Source organism: Anticarsia gemmatalis, chromosome 27, assembly GCF_050436995.1.
Source record: "Anticarsia gemmatalis isolate Benzon Research Colony breed Stoneville strain chromosome 27, ilAntGemm2 primary, whole genome shotgun sequence".
In the NCBI taxonomy this organism is placed as follows: domain Eukaryota; kingdom Metazoa; phylum Arthropoda; class Insecta; order Lepidoptera; family Erebidae; genus Anticarsia; species Anticarsia gemmatalis.
Window position 1 is genome coordinate 224,334 of NC_134771.1, and position 20,365 is coordinate 244,698.

At 40.5% G+C, this 20,365-nt stretch overlaps 1 protein-coding gene across 1 annotated transcript; it reads left to right on the forward strand.

Moving 5' to 3' along the window:
• The first annotated feature begins 201 nt into the window (after window positions 1–201).
• MED16 (mediator complex subunit 16) lies at window positions 202–19,848 on the forward strand. The gene is made up of 20 exons (XM_076132318.1): window positions 202–380; window positions 691–868; window positions 1,328–1,460; window positions 1,865–1,994; window positions 2,965–3,149; window positions 3,940–4,107; window positions 5,178–5,294; window positions 6,103–6,170; window positions 6,450–7,955; window positions 8,770–8,874; window positions 9,330–9,453; window positions 10,037–10,157; window positions 10,893–10,979; window positions 11,552–11,711; window positions 12,176–12,327; window positions 12,935–13,080; window positions 14,118–14,221; window positions 14,660–14,760; window positions 19,113–19,253; window positions 19,723–19,848. Exons 1-20 carry the CDS (start codon window positions 319–321, stop codon window positions 19,757–19,759), a joined length of 3,825 nt encoding a protein of 1,274 aa, XP_075988433.1. The 5' UTR covers window positions 202–318; the 3' UTR covers window positions 19,760–19,848.
• The last annotated feature ends 517 nt before the right edge of the window (window positions 19,849–20,365 follow it).

The window sequence follows — 20,365 nt, forward strand, 5'->3', positions numbered from 1 at the left end:
GGTTTACGGTCCCTGATAGATTTGAATAGTATTATAGTATTCCATCTGCTACCTTTGCTGCTCCAAAACAGTAAATTGAGGAAAATTATCTAATTTTATTTTTAAGTTCTAACTATTTATGCGTAAAACTGAAACGTTGTGGGGCCAAAAGTCAAATTTGACAATAGACCTGTCACTCGATTATTGAGCAGTTGTCAAACATTACAGTTGAGGCTGGCTTGATACAGCAGTTTTTATTATAATTTCTGATTAGTTAGAGTGCTTCTGATTGAAATAAACATAGAGGATACATCAGCTTAACTGCGGGCTCCTTAAAACATGGAGTTGATATACTCTATGAGGCGTAAGCCTTTGAAATGCGAGCCACCTCACTTTGAAAGGTAAACACAGTATACAAAACTTTTACGTTTTTATATTTAAAAACCCAGTAATATACTTACAGCTTACACTATCTAGCATAACTCTAGTTTTCTACCAATCTAGATTCATGCTTTTATAAGATGAACCAACAGAACAACAACATTTTCCTATATTAAACTCGTAAATCTAAGTCGAACTTTTTAACTTGAAACAACGTCAAAAAACTTACAAAAACGTGCACAAAGCTTTACTTAAACATAGAATAGACTATATATAACCATCTACATAAGTTCCAACAGCATATAAACACGTATTTTTATCTTTTTTCAGTCCAACAGACCACGATGTCGTCCGTCCTATTTGCACGGTGTCGAATGCTAATATCATCGCATTTACGTCTCCAACGGAGCTGACAGACACTGAAGGTGACACCTGGGGAGGTCATGTGTATGTGTGTGATCTGGACACTCCGTGGGACAGTCATAAAGTTACTAGCACTTCTTATCCAGTAAGTATTGGTGTATGTTTGTAAATGTAAATTACGATTAACCTGGGTTTGGTAGGAGTCTTATAAGTATGCAGGAGTAAGCTGGCAGAGTTGAGGCAGTCTTCTGTGTACTATAAGCTTAAGAGTGAGAGACACTTCCCATATTGCTTTTGAATTATAGCACTTACTTATACTACTTGTAAAGTAACCCAGAGTTCAGGGCTTAAATACCTACGTTAAGGCATAAAGGTAAATCTGCTCACAAATTCGATTGAGAATATGTCAATAACAAAATCTTTAAAAGGTCATTATTTGAACATAAATAGACCGTAGTAACTACAAATTGTGTCCCACTGCTGAGCCAATGTTTCTCCTATTTGACAACCTTGTGCAATTTCCACACTGGTCTTAAAAACCTGTATAAAACATAACAATTAGTATCTAAAAATCATTTTAAACAGTCAACTTTTCTCCTTGCAGGTATCAACTCTAGAATGGGACATGGAAGGCAAGCAGCTACTAGTAGCCACTACTGTGGGAGATGTGTCCGTATTCACTCAGAAGGAATACTTGCTGAATGAGTGGACTTGCCTATATACTGCTAGCTTCCCAGGTATGTTGTTGACTAGCCTGCTAGTGTGTCTGTGTGTAAAGATTTCATAAGGGTAAAAAGAATCCAGTGTTTTTATACAGAGTATAAACTATGTGTGGGAAAATTTCATGAAAATGGTTTGGTAGAGTTTACATGTAAGAGCAAGTACCAAACATTCATACATACATAACTTTAAAAACCTTTCAATATTCAAATTTATTGAGATGTGAAATAATTAGCTAATCCATGATAAAAAAGCTGGCAACAGCCTCTGGTACAATATGCAAAATTGTGTACCTAAAATTTTCTTCAGGCCTTATTTTACAGGTGTTTATGAATTGGAGTTGGGTATTGAAATGCATTAAAAATAGTAAATATAATAATCTGTTGGGTAAACACACATAACCTTTTCATGTTGCCTGCAGGAGAACACGTAATAAGTGCAATATTCTTCCACAATGGTCGTCGAGTAGTGGCTCATGACAAGAAACCCGAGGCACCCATCACTGAGAGACTACAGATGATCAGATCTGCACCCACACTTAAAGGATTTGGGTAAGCACATACTACTTGTTACCTTACTTTATCACATATTTTTTCGGTCACACAATAACCTTAACCAAACCTTACAAACCTTTTTATGGTGCCATACCCAAAGATTAAAAAGGACCCTATTACTAATAGTCCGCTCAAAAAAGCAAGTGTAGAGTGCGTGAGAGGGATCTTAAGAAATTTCTTCAGAAATTGGTTCAGGATGCTTAGAGAATAAACATACTACAAATCCCCGCCTCTAGGGGGGGCGCCGGAGTGGGGGGAGGGGGTTAAAGTTCCCATTTTTTAGTTTTTCACTAATATCTTTAAAACGGTTCGTCGTAGAGAAAAAGTATCTTCTACATAATGAAAGATGACAAAATTGTCTACAACTTTTGTTATACACACTTTATCGAAATTGTCATCAGTTTTCGAGCATCGCGCTCCGAAATAGTTAAAATGAATGTTCTTCAGATCATGAGTAAGTGTCATAAATGCGAAAGTTTACTAGTATGTTTATTCTCTAAGCATCCTGAACCAATTTCTGAAGAAATTTCTTAGGATCCCTCTCACGCACTCTACACCCGCTTTTGGAGTATTCTTTGAGCGGACTATAAGCCTCCACAGTCTGACCATCTGTCACCAGGCTTATCTCATAAACTGTAATAGCTTACCTAGCTGAAATTTTCACGAATGATGTATTTACCTTGCTGCTATAACAACAAATACTAAAAATAGAACAAAGAATATTAAGGGGGTCCCCATGAAACATTTTTGCTACGAAACCCTTCTTGCGCGAGTCCGACCCGCACTTGGCCGGTTTTTTTGTTAGTAAGAATTTTATCATAAAGTGAGGTGCATAGTAATTTGTAATACAGCATATTGTATTAATGTGAATGAAGCTAAATAAGTTTGTAGGGATTTATCAATCAAGTGCTTTGCTCTTTGTCTACAAAAAGCTTAATTTTATGCATGTATGTTTTAATTGTTGCAGCGGCACGCCCCTAGAGGGTGCACTAATAATAACAGCGACGGGTCTGATCGGCGCCCTCACCCCTCCCTCCACGACGGAGCCGCGGCACAGCGTGTCGTCCTCTGACAGCACCCGCGCTCAGGTCACTACCGACTGCCTTAGGCCTACGAGGGATCATATCACTGCGGCTAGCTTTGCTCATAAAAGTAAGTTATTTCGTTCACTAATGGTTAGTGGTTTACTTAGTGTGGAAGATGTTCAAGGCAACGCCTTGCAAAAGACCTTTGCACCAGTCAAGCGAAATTCCTTGCATTTATTTCCTCTGATGCTGTATCAATTTTCTGGCGAAGTTCTGATAGATTTTGTATTGATTTCGAATAGACGTTTTCTTTTATGCATTCCCCGTCAAAAATATCTACTGGATTTAGATCGGGGGAACGAGAAGGCCATAAAATTGAACCACTGCGTCCGATCCATCTGCGAGGATACTCTTCGTTCAAATAAAAATAACATTTTTAATGGCTAGAAAAGTGGTAAGTGTTGCGCCATTTTGAAATCTTGATTAAATGCGCCATCTTTTGAAATAACTTGACAAGGGCAGTGTAGTACATTTTTTTTTCAATATGAAGCGTCAAAGTTAACTATCTATATTTTTGTGAACTATGACTCACTAAAACTTAACTTTTTTTACTAAATGAACAATGTTTTGTGCATTAATTTGTTTAACGATTAATAGCATATTTAATTACGATCACGAAATTCAAAAAAACACAGCGAAATTGTGACATTGGTGATCACAGGACTCGAAAATACGACCAAGGGTGTGAAATTTCAACTTTTTTGAAAAATTTCTATTATTGCTGTACTAAGTGATATGGATTTTTATTTTTCCTAGAACCGGTATGACTCGGTCTTTCATCCTGTCTCGGATTATCGTTAAGTTTTGGGAAACCCTGTATATTATATATTTAGATATATGTATATGTGTATGTGCAGACGGTCGCGTGATGATCGCGGCGGTGTGCGGCGGCGGCGCGCGCAGCTGCGTCCGCTGCGCACACTGCGCCGTGAGCTCAGCCGCGCCGCGCGCGCAGCTGGCGCTGTCGCCGCTGCCCACCATCTACCTGCCGCAACAGGACATCGGACCGTCGCCCTCCATGCCCGGTGAGTGACTCATTGTTACACTATGTGTGCACACTGCGCCGTGAGCTCGGCCGCGCCCCGAGCGCAGCTGGCGCTGTCGCCGCTGCCCACCATCTACCTGCCGCAGCAGGACATCGGACCGTCGCCCTCCATGCCCGGTGAGTGACTCATTGTTACACTATGTGTGCACACTGCGCCGTGAGCTCGGCCGCGCCCCGAGCGCAGCTGGCGCTGTCGCCGCTGCCCACCATCTACCTGCCGCAGCAGGACATCGGACCGTCGCCCTCCATGCCCGGTGAGTGACTCATTGTTACACTATGTGTGCACACTGCGCCGTGAGCTCGGCCGCGCCCCGAGCGCAGCTGGCGCTGTCGCCGCTGCCCACCATCTACCTGCCGCAGCAGGACATCGGACCGTCGCCCTCCATGCCCGGTGAGTGACTCATTGTTACACTATGTGTGCACACTGCGCCGTGAGCTCGGCCGCGCCCCGAGCGCAGCTGGCGCTGTCGCCGCTGCCCACCATCTACCTGCCGCAGCAGGACATCGGACCGTCGCCCTCCATGCCCGGTGAGGAACGCAGCATTACATTACGTTACGACACTAACATAAAAAAAACACAAGTTGCACGTACTCTCACGTCCATGAACTCTTCCTTACTCGCACACACGCACACTCCCGTACACACGTACGCGTGTACGCACATAGACTTACACACTGTATACGCTTGCGAGCGCGTACGTTTATCTTTAAGAATACAACAGAAAACATTACATTCCCAAGATCGATCCTACACCGCTCCATAGCATAAAATATATATTTGGTATTGTAAAGTTTATTATTTTATAATCTTACATCTCTATTTTCTCTTTACATCATTAAATCGTAATTTCTATATTGACTTTACATAACAAAAAGTTATGAAAATTTATTGAACGACAGATTATCCTTTACGTAATCTGTCGCATCATCAAACTTATGCCTTAAATACATTAACCTTACCATATAAACAAATTTTTTTTTTAATACATTTGCCAAACCATCAAAAACCTTCGCCTCAAAACTCCCTACAGCAACCGGCTTATATTTCAGTATCAATATCGTGGTGGCACCGCGAAGAACCTGACTCCCTGCTCATCGCGGGCTCCACGCTGTCGCTGTGGAAGTGCACCGAGAGGTCACATCAACTACACAAACTGTTCTCTAAAGGTAAGTTAAAGGGAGGCCCCTTAAAAGCATCCAAATTCTCTCGATTCGTCTAAATCATGGGTTCCAAACCTTTTCTTAGTCCGGGACCACTTTTATATTTCTTTCGTATATCTCGGGACGATATTATTCTTGTTAGCAGGGACCACTTTTATATTATTTTTTGTTGGCAGGGACCACTATGTTAGTATATTAATGATAAAGTTTAATAATCATCCTGAATTTTTTAAATTTTATTGTCATTCACGGACCACATTTTGTCTTTGTTTCCAACCAGTGGTCCCCGGACCACTGGCGGTCCTCTGCCACTGAGCTAAATCGATGAGGTGCATAGTAAAATGTTAAGTGTTGCTCTGCCCCCCAACGTCTAGAGTAGCGAAGGAGGAGATGACAAAGCATCAGGAATGGTCGAAGTGTCTGCCAGACATTACGGCACCCCCACCCTTAAGATTAGATCTAAATTCTCTCATTTTCAAGGTATCATGTAATTTACTAGGGCCATTACAAACTTGCGATTCAATGTCTTCTTGACCGATATTCAGCTACAGCGGCCAGTTTCCTTGAAACCTGTCCACTGTGCAGGACTTTGTTTATAGTGCCCAAGTGTGTGTACAATACACAGGTACATTCTGTATTCCCTTACTCTCATAGTCTGATGAGACGGATAATCGACACGACCAGTGAGAGGTCAGGCGCAGGACCGACGGCTTTACTTGCTCTCGCCAACACGTAGGTCTACATTAATAGACTTCTTGAACGAGAGTAAAGTGCGAGGCATAGTCTACGTTTTTATATAACTGTTTGTTGATAGGTCCTCTACAAGGCAGTACCACTCCAGGTGGTGGTCCGAAGCCGGGAGCAGATTGCTTCAATACTCTGGTAAGTATCTTTACTTATTAATTACAGTTGTTCGCTAGCGTTCTGTGAAAGGACAGTGTGGTTGATTTTAGTACTCGTACACATATTCGGTTCGGTATTAATAGGACTAGTCGGTATAACCGAATGTGTGTACGTGAACCCTACAAGTGAGTCGAGGTTCATGAGGAGGACATCAGGTTGACCACCAACCATACGAACGAATTAATCTTTTGCTCGGTACTTTGCTGTCACATTGAGGTCCATCAAACTGTGTTATAATGGTATATGTTCGGTCCGCAGGTGTGGCAGAAGACGGGCGCGTGGTGCATCGAGCGCGGGGAGCACGCAGTGCGCGGGGCGGCCGGGCGAGTGCCGCACCACGCCGCCGCGCACCACGCCGTGCTCGCCACCCAGCGCGCGCTGCACCTCGTGGCCAGGGACAACCACCACTATGTGAGACCTCATATACACACTCAATCATTCACTCTATTACTCAATCACCACGCCGCCGCGCACCACGCCGTGCTCGCCACCCAGCGCGCGCTGCACCTCGTGGCCAGGGACAACCACCACTATGTGAGACCTCATATACACACTCAATCATTCACTCTATTACTCAATCACCACGCCGCCGCGCACCACGCCGTGCTCGCCACCCAGCGCGCGCTGCACCTCGTGGCCAGGGACAACCACCACTATGTGAGACCTCATATACACACTCAATCATTCACTCTATTACTCAATCACCACGCCGCCGCGCACCACGCCGTGCTCGCCACCCAGCGCGCGCTGCACCTCGTGGCCAGGGACAACCACCACTATGTGAGACCTCATATACACACTCAATCATTCACTCTATTACTCAATCACCACGCCGCCGCGCACCACGCCGTGCTCGCCACCCAGCGCGCGCTGCACCTCGTGGCCAGGGACAACCACCACTATGTGAGACCTCATATACACACTCAATCATTCACTCTATTACTCAATCACCACGCCGCCGCGCACCACGCCGTGCTCGCCACCCAGCGCGCGCTGCACCTCGTGGCCAGGGACAACCACCACTATGTGAGACCTCATATACACACTCAATCATTCACTCTATTACTCAATCACCACGCCGCCGCGCACCACGCCGTGCTCGCCACCCAGCGCGCGCTGCACCTCGTGGCCAGGGACAACCACCACTATGTGAGACCTCATATACACACTCAATCATTCACTCTATTACTCAATCACCACGCCGCCGCGCACCACGCCGTGCTCGCCACCCAGCGCGCGCTGCACCTCGTGGCCAGGGACAACCACCACTATGTGAGACCTCATATACACACTCAATCATTCACTCTATTACTCAATCACCACGCCGCCGCGCACCACGCCGTGCTCGCCACCCAGCGCGCGCTGCACCTCGTGGCCAGGGACAACCACCACTATGTGAGACCTCATATACACACTCAATCATTCACTCTATTACTCAATCACCACGCCGCCGCGCACCACGCCGTGCTCGCCACCCAGCGCGCGCTGCACCTCGTGGCCAGGGACAACCACCACTATGTGAGACCTCATATACACACTCAATCATTCACTCTATTACTCAATCACCACGCCGCCGCGCACCACGCCGTGCTCGCCACCCAGCGCGCGCTGCACCTCGTGGCCAGGGACAACCACCACTATGTGAGACCTCATATACACACTCAATCATTCACTCTATTACTCAATCACCACGCCGCCGCGCACCACGCCGTGCTCGCCACCCAGCGCGCGCTGCACCTCGTGGCCAGGGACAACCACCACTATGTGAGACTCACTCATCATTCATTCACTCACTCAATCATTGACTTATGCAATCATTCAATCATTCACTCATCATTCACTCACTCAATCATTGACTTATGCAATCATTCAATCATTCATTCATTCACTCATTCATCCATTCACTCATCATTCACTCACTCAATCATTGACTTATGCAATCATTCAATCATTCATTCATTCACTCATTCATCCATTCACTCATCATTCACTCACTCAATCATTGACTTATGCAATCATTCAATCATTCATTCATTCACTCATTCATTCATTCACTCATCATTCACTCACTCAATCATTGGCTTATGCAATCATTCAATCATTCATTAATTCAATCATTCATCCATTCACTCATCATTCACTCACTCAATCATTGACTTATGCAATCATTCAATCATTCATTCATTCACTCATTTATTCATTCACTCATCATTCATTCAATTAATCATTGACTTATGCAATCATTCATTCCTTCACTCATCATTCATTCACTCAATCATTGACTCATGCAATCATTCATTCATTCATTCATTCACTCAATTATTCATTCACTCATCATTCATTCACTCAATCATTGACTTATGCTATCATTCATTCATTCACTCACTTATTCCTTCACTCACTTATACATTGACTTATTCATTCATTCATTAATTCACTCATTCATTCATTCACTCACTTATTCATTCACTCAATCATTCACTCACTCAATCACTCACTCAATCATTCATTCACTCAATCATTCACTCACTCAATTATTCCCTAGCTCATTTACTCATACACACGATATTCGTTACAGATATGTAGTAGACCGGTAGTGACGAGCGGTGGTGTGGGTTCGAGTCTGGCTGAAGCATCTTCCACGCCGCCTAAGAAACCTAAATATGGATCTGGAGTTACTGCTGTGAGTTTAATTTCGTTATTTCAATTTTAGCATACTTTTTGAAATAAGACACCGATTTTTAGATTGACAGTATTGAAAAAAGTAAGAGAAAATTAATAATAATTATTGAAGTCTCAGGTTTGAGTCCCGCCTTGTGTTTATTTTTGCATAATAACTGTAATTTTCTTGTAAATAGATTTTCCCTCATAATATGGAGACGATAAATACAAATTTTATCTTTATCTATTCAGCATTTCTTAGTTTTATGAATCAGAAGTCTATCACAAACTAACTAACTTTCAAACTAAATTTAAAATTAATGTTTCAAATCAAAGTATGTGGTTACTTTCACGCAAAATCTACTAAACGGATTTTAATGAAACTCGAAGAAATGAAATATTTTTCAAGGCGGACAAACTGCTAAAATATGAGCATTAAACATAATAATATTGCGTTATCTTCACCCCGGAACCCAGAACGGCGGTAGCTGCGCCGTGGTGTCGTACGTGGAGCTGTCGGCACTGGGCGGCGTGGCCGTGGCCATCGACACGCATGCGCAGTTGCACGTCTACAAACTGCCGCAGCCCTGGGCCGACATACGTATGTGTATTGTGCTCACAACCACTTAAATATTACTGTGTTCCAAATAAATTGTGAATATGAAAGAAATTTCGTGTCTTCAATTTCAGTGTAAAGATTTTGTAGTCATAGCTTGACCACTAAAATGACGCCGTCAAATTTGAACCACCAAAATTTGTGAGATCACATCTAATAATTATTATATTTTTGGTCAAAATGATACCAATAAACTGATGTGGTTGGCATAACTTGACCACAAAATTACGGCCTAAAGTTCACTAACGGTAAAGGAGGAAAGTTTGCAAGGATCGTACTAAGTGGGGTACTTTGGTCTCTGCCTAACCTCATGGTAAAAGGCGTGATATTCTTTATGTATGTATATAATTTTACTGAATTGATAATCTTAATTGTGTGTTTGATTATTATTATTTTGACGTCGTGATATTACCCCCTTAAAATTTGACAGTTTTACAAAATTCCACCACAATTCATCATCTGAGCCCTGAACACATGCAAATCCGTAAACCAATATTTCCATTAAAAAAGTCTTTCCGTAAAAAGCAGCTAATTTAACTGTTATTTATATATAAACTGTATTTTTCAGCTACACCCATGGCAGTGCAACACGCAACAAGTTTGTTAGAATACGCGCTGGTATCGGGGATCGATTACCTCGACGTGCTTATTGCAATGAAGCCTAGTGTCATTGAACCTGTATATGAAAGGTAAAGAACATTTAAATTTAACCGTTCAGTTTAAAATCCCGTATGTTATATCTGAAGGTGTAGGTAGGGGTGAGATATACCCACGTTTCGCTATTAATAAAGTTGGTCCCATGCAATAGGGGGCGACCATATCCATACTAATATTATAAATGCGAAAGTAACTCTATCTGTCTGTCTGTCTGCTACTCTTTCACGCCTAAACTACTGAACCAATTTGCATGAAATTGGAGATATTTTGATACCCGAGAAAGGACATAGGTTACTTTTTACCCCGGGAAAATGACGCATTTCCCGGGAAAATTCAGGTGGCGAACGTAGTCGCGAATAATAAATATTATAATGACATTGAATTAACAAAATTCCGTTGTCATGGCAACTGTTTTAATGGCGGATATGCCTTAGCGCGACTTCGTTATATTTTGAGATATAAATAATTTTGAGAATATTTTTCGTGAAAAAAAGGCATATTTTATATCACCACGCTACGACCAATAGGAGCAGAGTAACAGTAAAAAGTGTTACAAAAACGTGGAAAATTCTGACCCACTCTCTCTTATGTGACGCAAGCGAAGTTGCGCGGGTTAGCTAGTTACCAATATGTTACCAAACTATAAACAACTTTCTATACTTCTTTGTCTAGCTCGGGAATGAAACCCAGGATTCTGTGATATACTACCACCTTAACTACAGAGCTAGTTGTTAAATGAAATTTATGAATTTTTGTTTAAATTTCAGAGTGACAGAGACATTTCAGCGTCAGCCGGCCGCATTCCAACAGTATTACTTCCATAGCTGGTTGAAACTTAGAATAGCGTTGTGCAGGTAACAAAACAAATTTGTTTTATAATTTCCATCTAGTACTTTGATATTCATAACTTTTGGATGTTTATTAAATTAAATACATACATAATTTCAAGCATTTTTTCCCATAGGGGAAGGCAGAGACCAAAGAACGAACTTATATAATAGGGAATTAACGCGAACACGCATTTCACCTTGAAATAACTGCCGTATCAGCGCAGGTTACACTGGCCAGGTAGCAGGCTGGCTGAATCACTTACCCCCGGTTTCTGAGTACATTTAGCGGTAGTTTATGTATTCAATAGCGTTTTTTTTTTGTATGAGATTTAACCCTATTGAATAGATAAACTACCGCTAAATGTACCTCAGAAGAAACCGGGGGTGAGTGTTCACGGGAATTGTTATTCATAAGGAAATTGGGAGACAAATAAGAAATTATCTTCAATGGCAATATTACGTAGAATTATTCGTTGTAATTTATAAAAATCAAACCGAGTCATATATCGGGCTATAGTAAAACATTTGACGCATGTTCCAAACTCGCCCCACAAATTCCCATTTCGGCCCGAACTTATAACCCTTTCGTCCCACAGACAGATCCCGTCAGCTCAGAGCTCAGTGTCGTGGCTGACGTGCCTGGCGGCTCTCCAGGCGGCGTGGGCTTGTGCCGCCGTGGCGCTGCGGCCCGACGACAAGCCTGATGACAAGCCGCTCGCTGCCTTGCTGGATGAACACTCGCATGATCATGATAAGGTAATGTGATAGACGCAGTTTTGAAATACTGTTTAGTTTTTTTATGAAAAATATCTGTTATTTAAGTGACATTAAAGAAATGTTATTTACATATTATTATGCCTGTTATAACTTAATAATGTTTTTGTTTCACCATATATAATGTTAGTCCCATGTAATAGATGTGAGTGCTATATACCGGAAGCGCTACCAGACTGGACTGCTATTGTAAAATATTCTATTCTTTTTAACTAGTTATTGCTCCATTGATGGGCAAGAGGTTTTCTTCCGAACTCAGAGTGGTTAGGCATTGTGTCCACGACGGTGGCCAAGTGCGGCTTCGGAAATTTGCATGCCCTCAACAAATACTTTAAACAAATTCTAGGCATGCAAGGTTTCACCACGATGTTTACTTTCACTGTTAATCACTCGGCTATCACTACTTGAAAAATATGTCTTCAATAAAATATATTGTTGTATTACAGAGTCTCCTGGCCCTGGAAGCGAAATGTGACACAACTTCAGAAGCCGCGGCGCTCGCTCCACTGCGCCTCACACTACAGCGCGTCATCGACATCGCGCTCACCGCGCTACTGTCGCTCTGTCAACACCAACATCAACATCTCATGCATCATTCGTAAGTTATACATAAATATCTAAATATATACCACTCTAAGGTGACTGACTGACATACCTCCGGTTTCTGAGATACGTTTAGCGGTAGTTTATCTATTTAATAGCGTTTAAACTCATATAAACATAACAGTTTGAATAGATAAACTACCGCTAAATGTGTCTTAGAAACTGAGCAATAGTGATCTATCACAGCCCAAACCACTAGACAAATTGGGCTGTAATTTAGCACGCAGGTAGATGTTATGAGGAAGGGATCCGCTAAGAAAGGATTTTGATCAATTCTATCCCCAAGGGGATAAAATAGAGGATGAAAGTTTGTATGAAAATTGGGTCTATCCCATTAGTCCCGTTGAGTTGTCCATACCAGTACCATTAGTTCCATTGAATGGTATTAACCCTTCTATCTATCCCAATAGTCCCGTGATTTTTCTGCAACGGGACAACTGGGACAAAACAGTGTCACTTGTCCCGCCACGGGACAACTGGGACAAAATAGTGCCAGTTGTCCCGTCACGGGACAACTCAACGGGACTAGTGGGATAGACCCTGAAATTCTGTCCTGAGCCATGTTTTATCAAAAGTTGCTATATAAGGTTGTTCCACCCCAGCTACGAGCTGTGGGCGGACCCGGCAGCAGTGCAGCTCCTCCGCAAGCTGTGTGCCGTGTCGCGGCTGGCGGGCCGCGCCGCCGAGCCGCTACTCAGAGTACTAGCGAGACTCGCGCAGCCCAGCACGCCCAAGCCGGACCTTATTGGTAACTATCTATATTTTACTTCTATATTAATTGATTAATTGAGAAATTGTGCTCCGAGCGAAGAATATCAACACAAAGAATTGAATAGAATTAAATATATAATATTAGGTCGGGGAAAAAGTCTTTTCGCATTATTGTAAGTATGAACTTGCAATAAAATATCTTTGGCTTCATGAATCACAAATGAATACGGCTTGAGTAATTTTGACACTAAGTTGACCACTAACCATACTTTACTTTTACGAAATCTTTTCTCTACACAAAACAGCTCGATATTTGTGTACCTCACGAGCTCACTGAAAGAAACCTAATGAACCGTGTACTCATTTGTGATTCTTAAAGCTAAAAAGATTTTATTACAAGTTCATACATACTATAATGCGAAAAGTATTTTTCTCCGACCTAATAGCTAGAACGCGCTTAGGACCAATTCGAAGTTCGAATTTCGAAATAAAATATGTCTTCTATTTTTAATATTATTAAATGATTTAAATAATCCATATTGAATATTTTAGGAAGACGTGGCTGTATGGGTATTGTTTCCTTTGCCTGCTTCAACAAAGGCAAAAGAATAGACGATGGTTCTTTTTTTGTATTAAATGTTTCGTTGAACAACATTAATTACGATATTTTGTTATAAAACAATTATAACAAATTATAATAAACAATGTATTTTTATTTTTACTAATACGACTTAACGTAGACTATTATTTGATTATTATTTATGAGAATAATACCTTACATGTTTTATATGTTATCCACTATGTAATATAATATTACAATTAGTTTATTATAAAATTTTATTTAGAGAACAAACTTTCAGAACGAATCTTTTTTTTTCTTTTTTGACTCACGTTAAATGTCAAGTTTTCGATACTCGATAGGTCGCGATTCTCTGCCGGTTTTTTAATGAGTAGCTCGATAGCAATGTATGGCACTCGCGTGACGTTAGTATCGAGTGTACAGAATCAGAGCTACCGATTTACAGCTACCTATATACGATTTACTAACTAATATTATTATATTGTGTGTGTCAGAGGAGTGCGCGACCCTGACGAGCGTGTGGTCGGGCGCGCGCGTGTGGGAGTCCCTCCCGCGCTGCAGTGTCGCCGCGCCGCACGGGAAACCACACCCGCTATATGTAAGTATATACTTGTTCATTTAACTATTTATTAAATAAGTAGTTAAGACGATTACCATCCTCGCAGGTTTGGTTGCTTTGAGTATACTTTTGTAATAGTCAATCAAGTCAATATGTTATTGTATTTTTAATAATGTTTAATCTATTACTGTAAGTACTTGACAAAGGGCTTTGTTTAGGGGAGATGTCAATTCTTGGGTCCACCACACTGACCAACTGCCAGTTTTGAGCTTTGCATACCTTTAAGAACTGCGTCATCACAAAGTTTTCCATCCACTTTTTCACTTGTGACACAAATAATAAAAAAAAATGATTTTGAATATCAGTTAAACTGATTGATAGTCTAATTATCATAGTCTTGATTTCTAATATTCCGCTTGGCATGCTAGAAGTTAATGATTAAATTATATGCTAAAGTGTTCTTAATGTTTATTCTAGTTGGAGTACGGCGTGGAGCCCGAGGGTCTTCGCTTCACGCCAGAGCCGCCCGCGTATGCGCAGTGTGACACCACGCCCGGACACTACATGGACTCCATACGGTATAATATACATACATATATAGTAATATAACTAGTGGTTCTGACTGACTGACTGATATAATCAAATTATTTTTATTTAGGTCAAACGCTGACACTTATGATAGTCAATGATACAGAGAGTGAATTTACCGCCAGTTCGGAAGGTAGGGCCAATGAGAAGAGCTAGCAAGAAACTCCTGGCCACTCTTTTTGATCGCCAAATAGTTTTAACAATATTTCTGTAAGGTACAAATCACTGATGATGTTAGGAGATTTTTAATATTATCTAACCCTGATGAGGTTAAAATAAGGGATGAAAGTTTGTACGCGTTTTCGAAGTTACAAGTTTAAAACTATTTGTATTTTTGTTTAAAATAAATAAACACGTATTTCAGTGTTTTTGGAAAATCATCCTCTAACGGATAAAAATAGGGGACGAAAGACAGCATTTTTTTTACTTATACGCGAGTGGAGCCGCGCGTGTTCACTAGTATTATTACAAAACCAGCAATTTTTATGTTGACATGTATTAAGAACCAACTTTCCACGGATCGATCTCTGAGGTTAAGCTACTACCCGCCATGCGAGGTTGTTCCGTGGACGGGTGACCATCTTATACATATGAGTTCCTCCGTGTTTCGGAAGGCACGTTAAATTGCGAGTCCCAGGTGTCATTTTTGAAGATCTTTGACAGTCGTTAACAATAGTCAGAAGCTTGCAAGTCAAGAATATACGAGTGATTAATTGTCAAGTATTCAAGTTGTCCAAGCACGAAGACCTCTCATATATGGCTTAGTATATTATGTTACTTTTTTATTATTATTGTTTTTTCGTTTGACTATTTCTTTGTAGATTGTCAAGGTAAAACCAGCTTTGCTGAGATATTGGTAGATATTAGAAGTCAATGGTGTGGGGAGTAATTAAGACATTTTTTTATTCAGGCGATTACTCGCTTGCTTATGTATGGTAACCATGAAATAACAAACACAAGAGGAAGGGCCATGTCATACTGTTTCAATGAAGATGGCTGTCGTCAAACTCAGCCGATGACATTTAACGCACACTGAAATACGAAAAGGAATAAACTACTAAATAAATTTAACCCATTACTGTCCCACTGCTGGGCAAGGGTCTCCTCCCGTAATGAGGGAGGGGTTAGGCCTTGAGTCCACCACGCTGGCCAAGTGCGGGTTGGGGACTTTGCATGTCCTGAATAAATGTATTAAACCAATTTTAGGCATGCAAGGTTTCCTCACGATGTTTTCCTTCACCGTTGGAGCATGTGATAATTATTTCTAATACACACATAACTTCGAAAAGTCATTGGTGTGTTGCCTCGGGTTCGAACCTGTGACCTCTTGTGGAGGAGGTATCAACTTATACCACTCGGCTATGAATATATAAACTACTAGCTGACCCGCGCAACTTCGCTTGCGTCACATAAGAGAGAATGGGTCAGAATTTTCCACGTTTTTGTAACACTTTTTACTGTTACTCTGCTCCTATTGGTCGTAGCGTGATGATATAAAATATGCTTTTTTTTAACGAAAAATATTCTCATAATTATTTATATCTCTTAATATAACGAAATCGCGCTAATAGAGTAAGATCCCAGAGCTGCCAGACCTACGTCATTTTAGCAAAGCTGAAACTTTGAGGATTGTTAGTATAAAGGGTCTGTTAAGAGGTATGCACATCCACTACCTTGAAAGCGGGGCCGTTTCTGAGGTAGCGCGGAGTGAAGGTGCGTAAAAAACGACCCAACCTACGTTATAGTAGCAAAGTTGGTTTTCAGATATGTTATTAATGATATTATGTAGAATTAAAATTGACTATTGCCAGACCGTTTCCCGGGGCCATTACTTCTGCCAGACGCCTTAAATGTTATAAAAAAATGAGGTCAACTACGTCATAGTAGCAAGCCTAAATTTTATATATGTTATTAAAGGTACAATTTTAAGACCCCCTGTATGCGGACAGACCATTCCGCGGGGCCCTTCGTCCCCTAGACGCCATTAAACTTTCCCTATGAGTGCGAGAGTAAGAGCATTATTCATACGCATAAATGAAAAACAATTGAATTAAAAAAATAAAAATTGAAAAATTATTGAATACTAACTGACCCGCGCATCTTTGCTTGCGTCACTTAAGAGAAATAGGTCAAAATGTTACATAAACGGGTTATGTAACATTTTTCACTGGTACTCTGCTCCTATTGGTCGTAGCGTGATGATATATAGCTTATAGCTTTTCTCAATAAATAGGCTATCCAACAGTAAAATATTTTTTTATTCGCACCAGTAGTTCCTGAGATTAGCGCGTTCACACAAACAAACAAACTTCTCAGCTTTATAAAATTAGTATAGATTAAAAGTACTTTTAATGTTTAGGAAGATAAGTAACATTATTTCAATTATTAATATTATATTATATATTATATTATTATATTATTTTATTTCATTATTTTATTATTTCAATATACCTACTTGTAACTGTTTTCAACATCATTACCTACATTTTTTTTTACAGAGAATTCAAGTAACAATGAAGACGATGGTGGAGATGATTTAAATATTCAATTTGATGAGGGAAGTAAGAGCTCAGATAATGATGATGATGATGAATGACTACAATTTTTTTTTCATAATTTTTGTGAATAGTGTAAACCATATCTATTTTTAAAATAATTCCCAAAATAATGTTACTTATCTTCCTAAACATTCCAAGTACTTTTAATCTATACTAATTTTATAAAGCTGAGAAGTTTGTTTGTTTGTGTGAACGCGCTAATCTCAGGAACTACTGGTGCGAATAAAAAAATATTTTACTGTTGGATAGCCTATTTATTGAGAAAAGCTATAAGCTATATATCATCACGCTACGACCAATAGGAGCAGAGTACCAGTGAAAAATGTTACATAACCCGTTTATGTAACATTTTGACCTATTTCTCTTAAGTGACGCAAGCAAAGATGCGCGGGTCAGTTAGTATTCAATAATTTTTCAATTTTTATTTTTTTAATTCAATTGTTTTTCATTTATGCGTATGAATAATGCTCTTACTCTCGCACTCATAGGGAAAGTTTAATGGCGTCTAGGGGACGAAGGGCCCCGCGGAATGGTCTGTCCGCATACAGGGGGTCTTAAAATTGTACCTTTAATAACATATATAAAATTTAGGCTTGCTACTATGACGTAGTTGACCTCATTTTTTTATAACATTTAAGGCGTCTGGCAGAAGTAATGGCCCCGGGAAACGGTCTGGCAATAGTCAATTTTAATTCTACATAATATCATTAATAACATATCTGAAAACCAACTTTGCTACTATAACGTAGGTTGGGTCGTTTTTTACGCACCTTCACTCCGCGCTACCTCAGAAACGGCCCCGCTTTCAAGGTAGTGGATGTGCATACCTCTTAACAGACCCTTTATACTAACAATCCTCAAAGTTTCAGCTTTGCTAAAATGACGTAGGTCTGGCAGCTCTGGGATCTTGGTCCATAAGGCATATCCGCCATTAACACGTTCCCTGCCCGCGACGCGTATGTGCGTTCTACAAAACGCACATACGCGTCAGGGGCAGCGAACGTGTTAAAACAGTTGCCATGACAACAGAATTTTGTTAATTCAATGTCATTATAATAACTAATACTTTGTGATTTATGTTGGCATTCTATCTACGTGCTTTTAGTGACATCTATTAGGTTAGTACTAGGGTATGTTATTCTGTGCTTACTTTATATGGCAAGCTCGACACGCCCACATGCCTCCTCTTGTGTTAGTTATTCCGTGTTGGTAACATATTCAGGACTGAGACCGATTAAATATTAATTTTATTCGTAAAAAATGGATGAAACTTTTGCGGTGAAATTTGACGGTGATTAAAATATGCTTAAAAGTTAGAAATTTGGAGGTATTGTTACCCTTGATACATTTTCATCAAATTTAAGATCTTAAATTGACTACCAAATCAGCTACTGTTTATGAAATATCAAAAACACATTTTAGTATAGAAATACTGTGTAATGACGTCATAGATTCGGATTTTTGTTGGTATAAAATGAGCGTCTAATAAAATGTTTCAGTCTGTAAAAACAATTTCAACATTATTTACGAACAACTTTTCAACATTTTAGATGAGCCCTAAACGATCACTTTTATATTTTTTCGTTAACACAGTCAACTACCCAATTTATATATTACCTGAATATCCATGGGAATGCTCCATTTTCCCGGCGTAAAAAGTAGCCTATGTCCTTTGGTTCAGTAGTTTAGGCGTGATTGAGTAACAGACAGATAGACAGAGTAACTTTCGCATTTATAATGTAATATTAGTAGGATAATGTGTAATGTCGTGTGTACGTGTTCAGCTACATGTACCTGGGCGGCGGCTGGTGGCCGGCGCGCTGGCGCCAGTGCGGGCGCTGCGGGGCGCGCGCCCTGTGCGCCGCGCAGCCCGCGCGCCACGCGCTGCAGAGAGCCTGCGACGCACGGTTCCTGCCTACGTGCCGGTGTGTACCTATGTACCTCCTATATCATTATACTGATATACAACTCGTAGCAATCAACTGTGCACTCCGCGGGAATGCGACCCCTTTCCCGCTGCCCGGTTATTATGACGTTTTTATTGTATTATGTTATTGTTATATTACGCCTTGTTATCAAACCGATCTTTTATCAACATAAAAAAATGATAATATATAGCCAGTTGCGCTCACCGGTCGGTAAACAATCTGTGGGTTAAGCAACCGTTGGCGCGGTCATTCCATAGATGGGTGACCGCATAGTGGTATTTGAACTGGGCGTCTCCGTGCTTCGGAGGGCACGTCAAATTGTGATTGTAATCAGAGATCTTCGACAGTCGTTAACTGTAGTCAGAAGCTTGAAAGTCTTACAACCAGTCTTACTGAATAATTACTAGTAAATAAAGTACTACGACTTCTTTAATTTTGAAGTAATTTCCCCTTTTTTTGTTTTCAGATGTGGAGGAAAATGGACGTTATTCTCAAATATATAATCTACGTTAGTTTATAAGTTTAATAGTATTTGTAATTTTGTAAATAAAATTAAAGAATAATTAAAAATATGGACTTTATTTAACTTCGGAACGCGATTATTATTATTAAGCGCGGGTGTTGATGGTACGCGCTTCAGGAGCGTATAGTGGGTACGCAGCTTTACTCCATTCCAACTAGGTAGGTACAGTCAACGTCAGAAATATGTAAATACAGTCACATTTTCATTTTAATCTATGAAACTAGCTGACCCGCGCAACTTCGCGTGCGTCATATAAGAGAGAATGGGTCATATTTTTGGTACTCTGCTCCTGTTGGTCGTAGCGTGATGTTATATAGCCTATAGCCTTCCACAATAACAGGCTATCCAACAGTAAAATAGTTCGCACCAGTAGTTCCTGAGATTAGCGCGTTCAAACAAACAAACTCTTCAGCTTTATAATATTAGTATAGATATACTGACTTAAAAGTAATTTTACTATCACTGAATATTGTTTATTAGAAATAATTAAATAGATATTTTAAAAAAAACGACCTAGGTAGACATTTTAGGAGTGTTCGTGTTATTTCTCATAATAATATACTGTACAATATACTACTACGAAAGT

What these genes read in the sequence shown, in the direction of transcription:
- MED16 (XM_076132318.1), top strand. Translation starts at nt 319, where the DNA reads ATGGAGTTGATATACTCTATGAGGCGTAAGCCTTTGAAATGCGAGCCA. An exon ending in GGCTAGCTTTGCTCATAAAA is followed by an intron (nt 3,150 to 3,939) that starts GTAAGTTATTTC and finishes GTGTATGTGCAG; the next exon opens with ACGGTCGCGTGATGATCGCG. An exon ending in CGGTTCCTGCCTACGTGCCG is followed by an intron (nt 19,254 to 19,722) that starts GTGTGTACCTAT and finishes TTTTGTTTTCAG; the next exon opens with ATGTGGAGGAAAATGGACGT.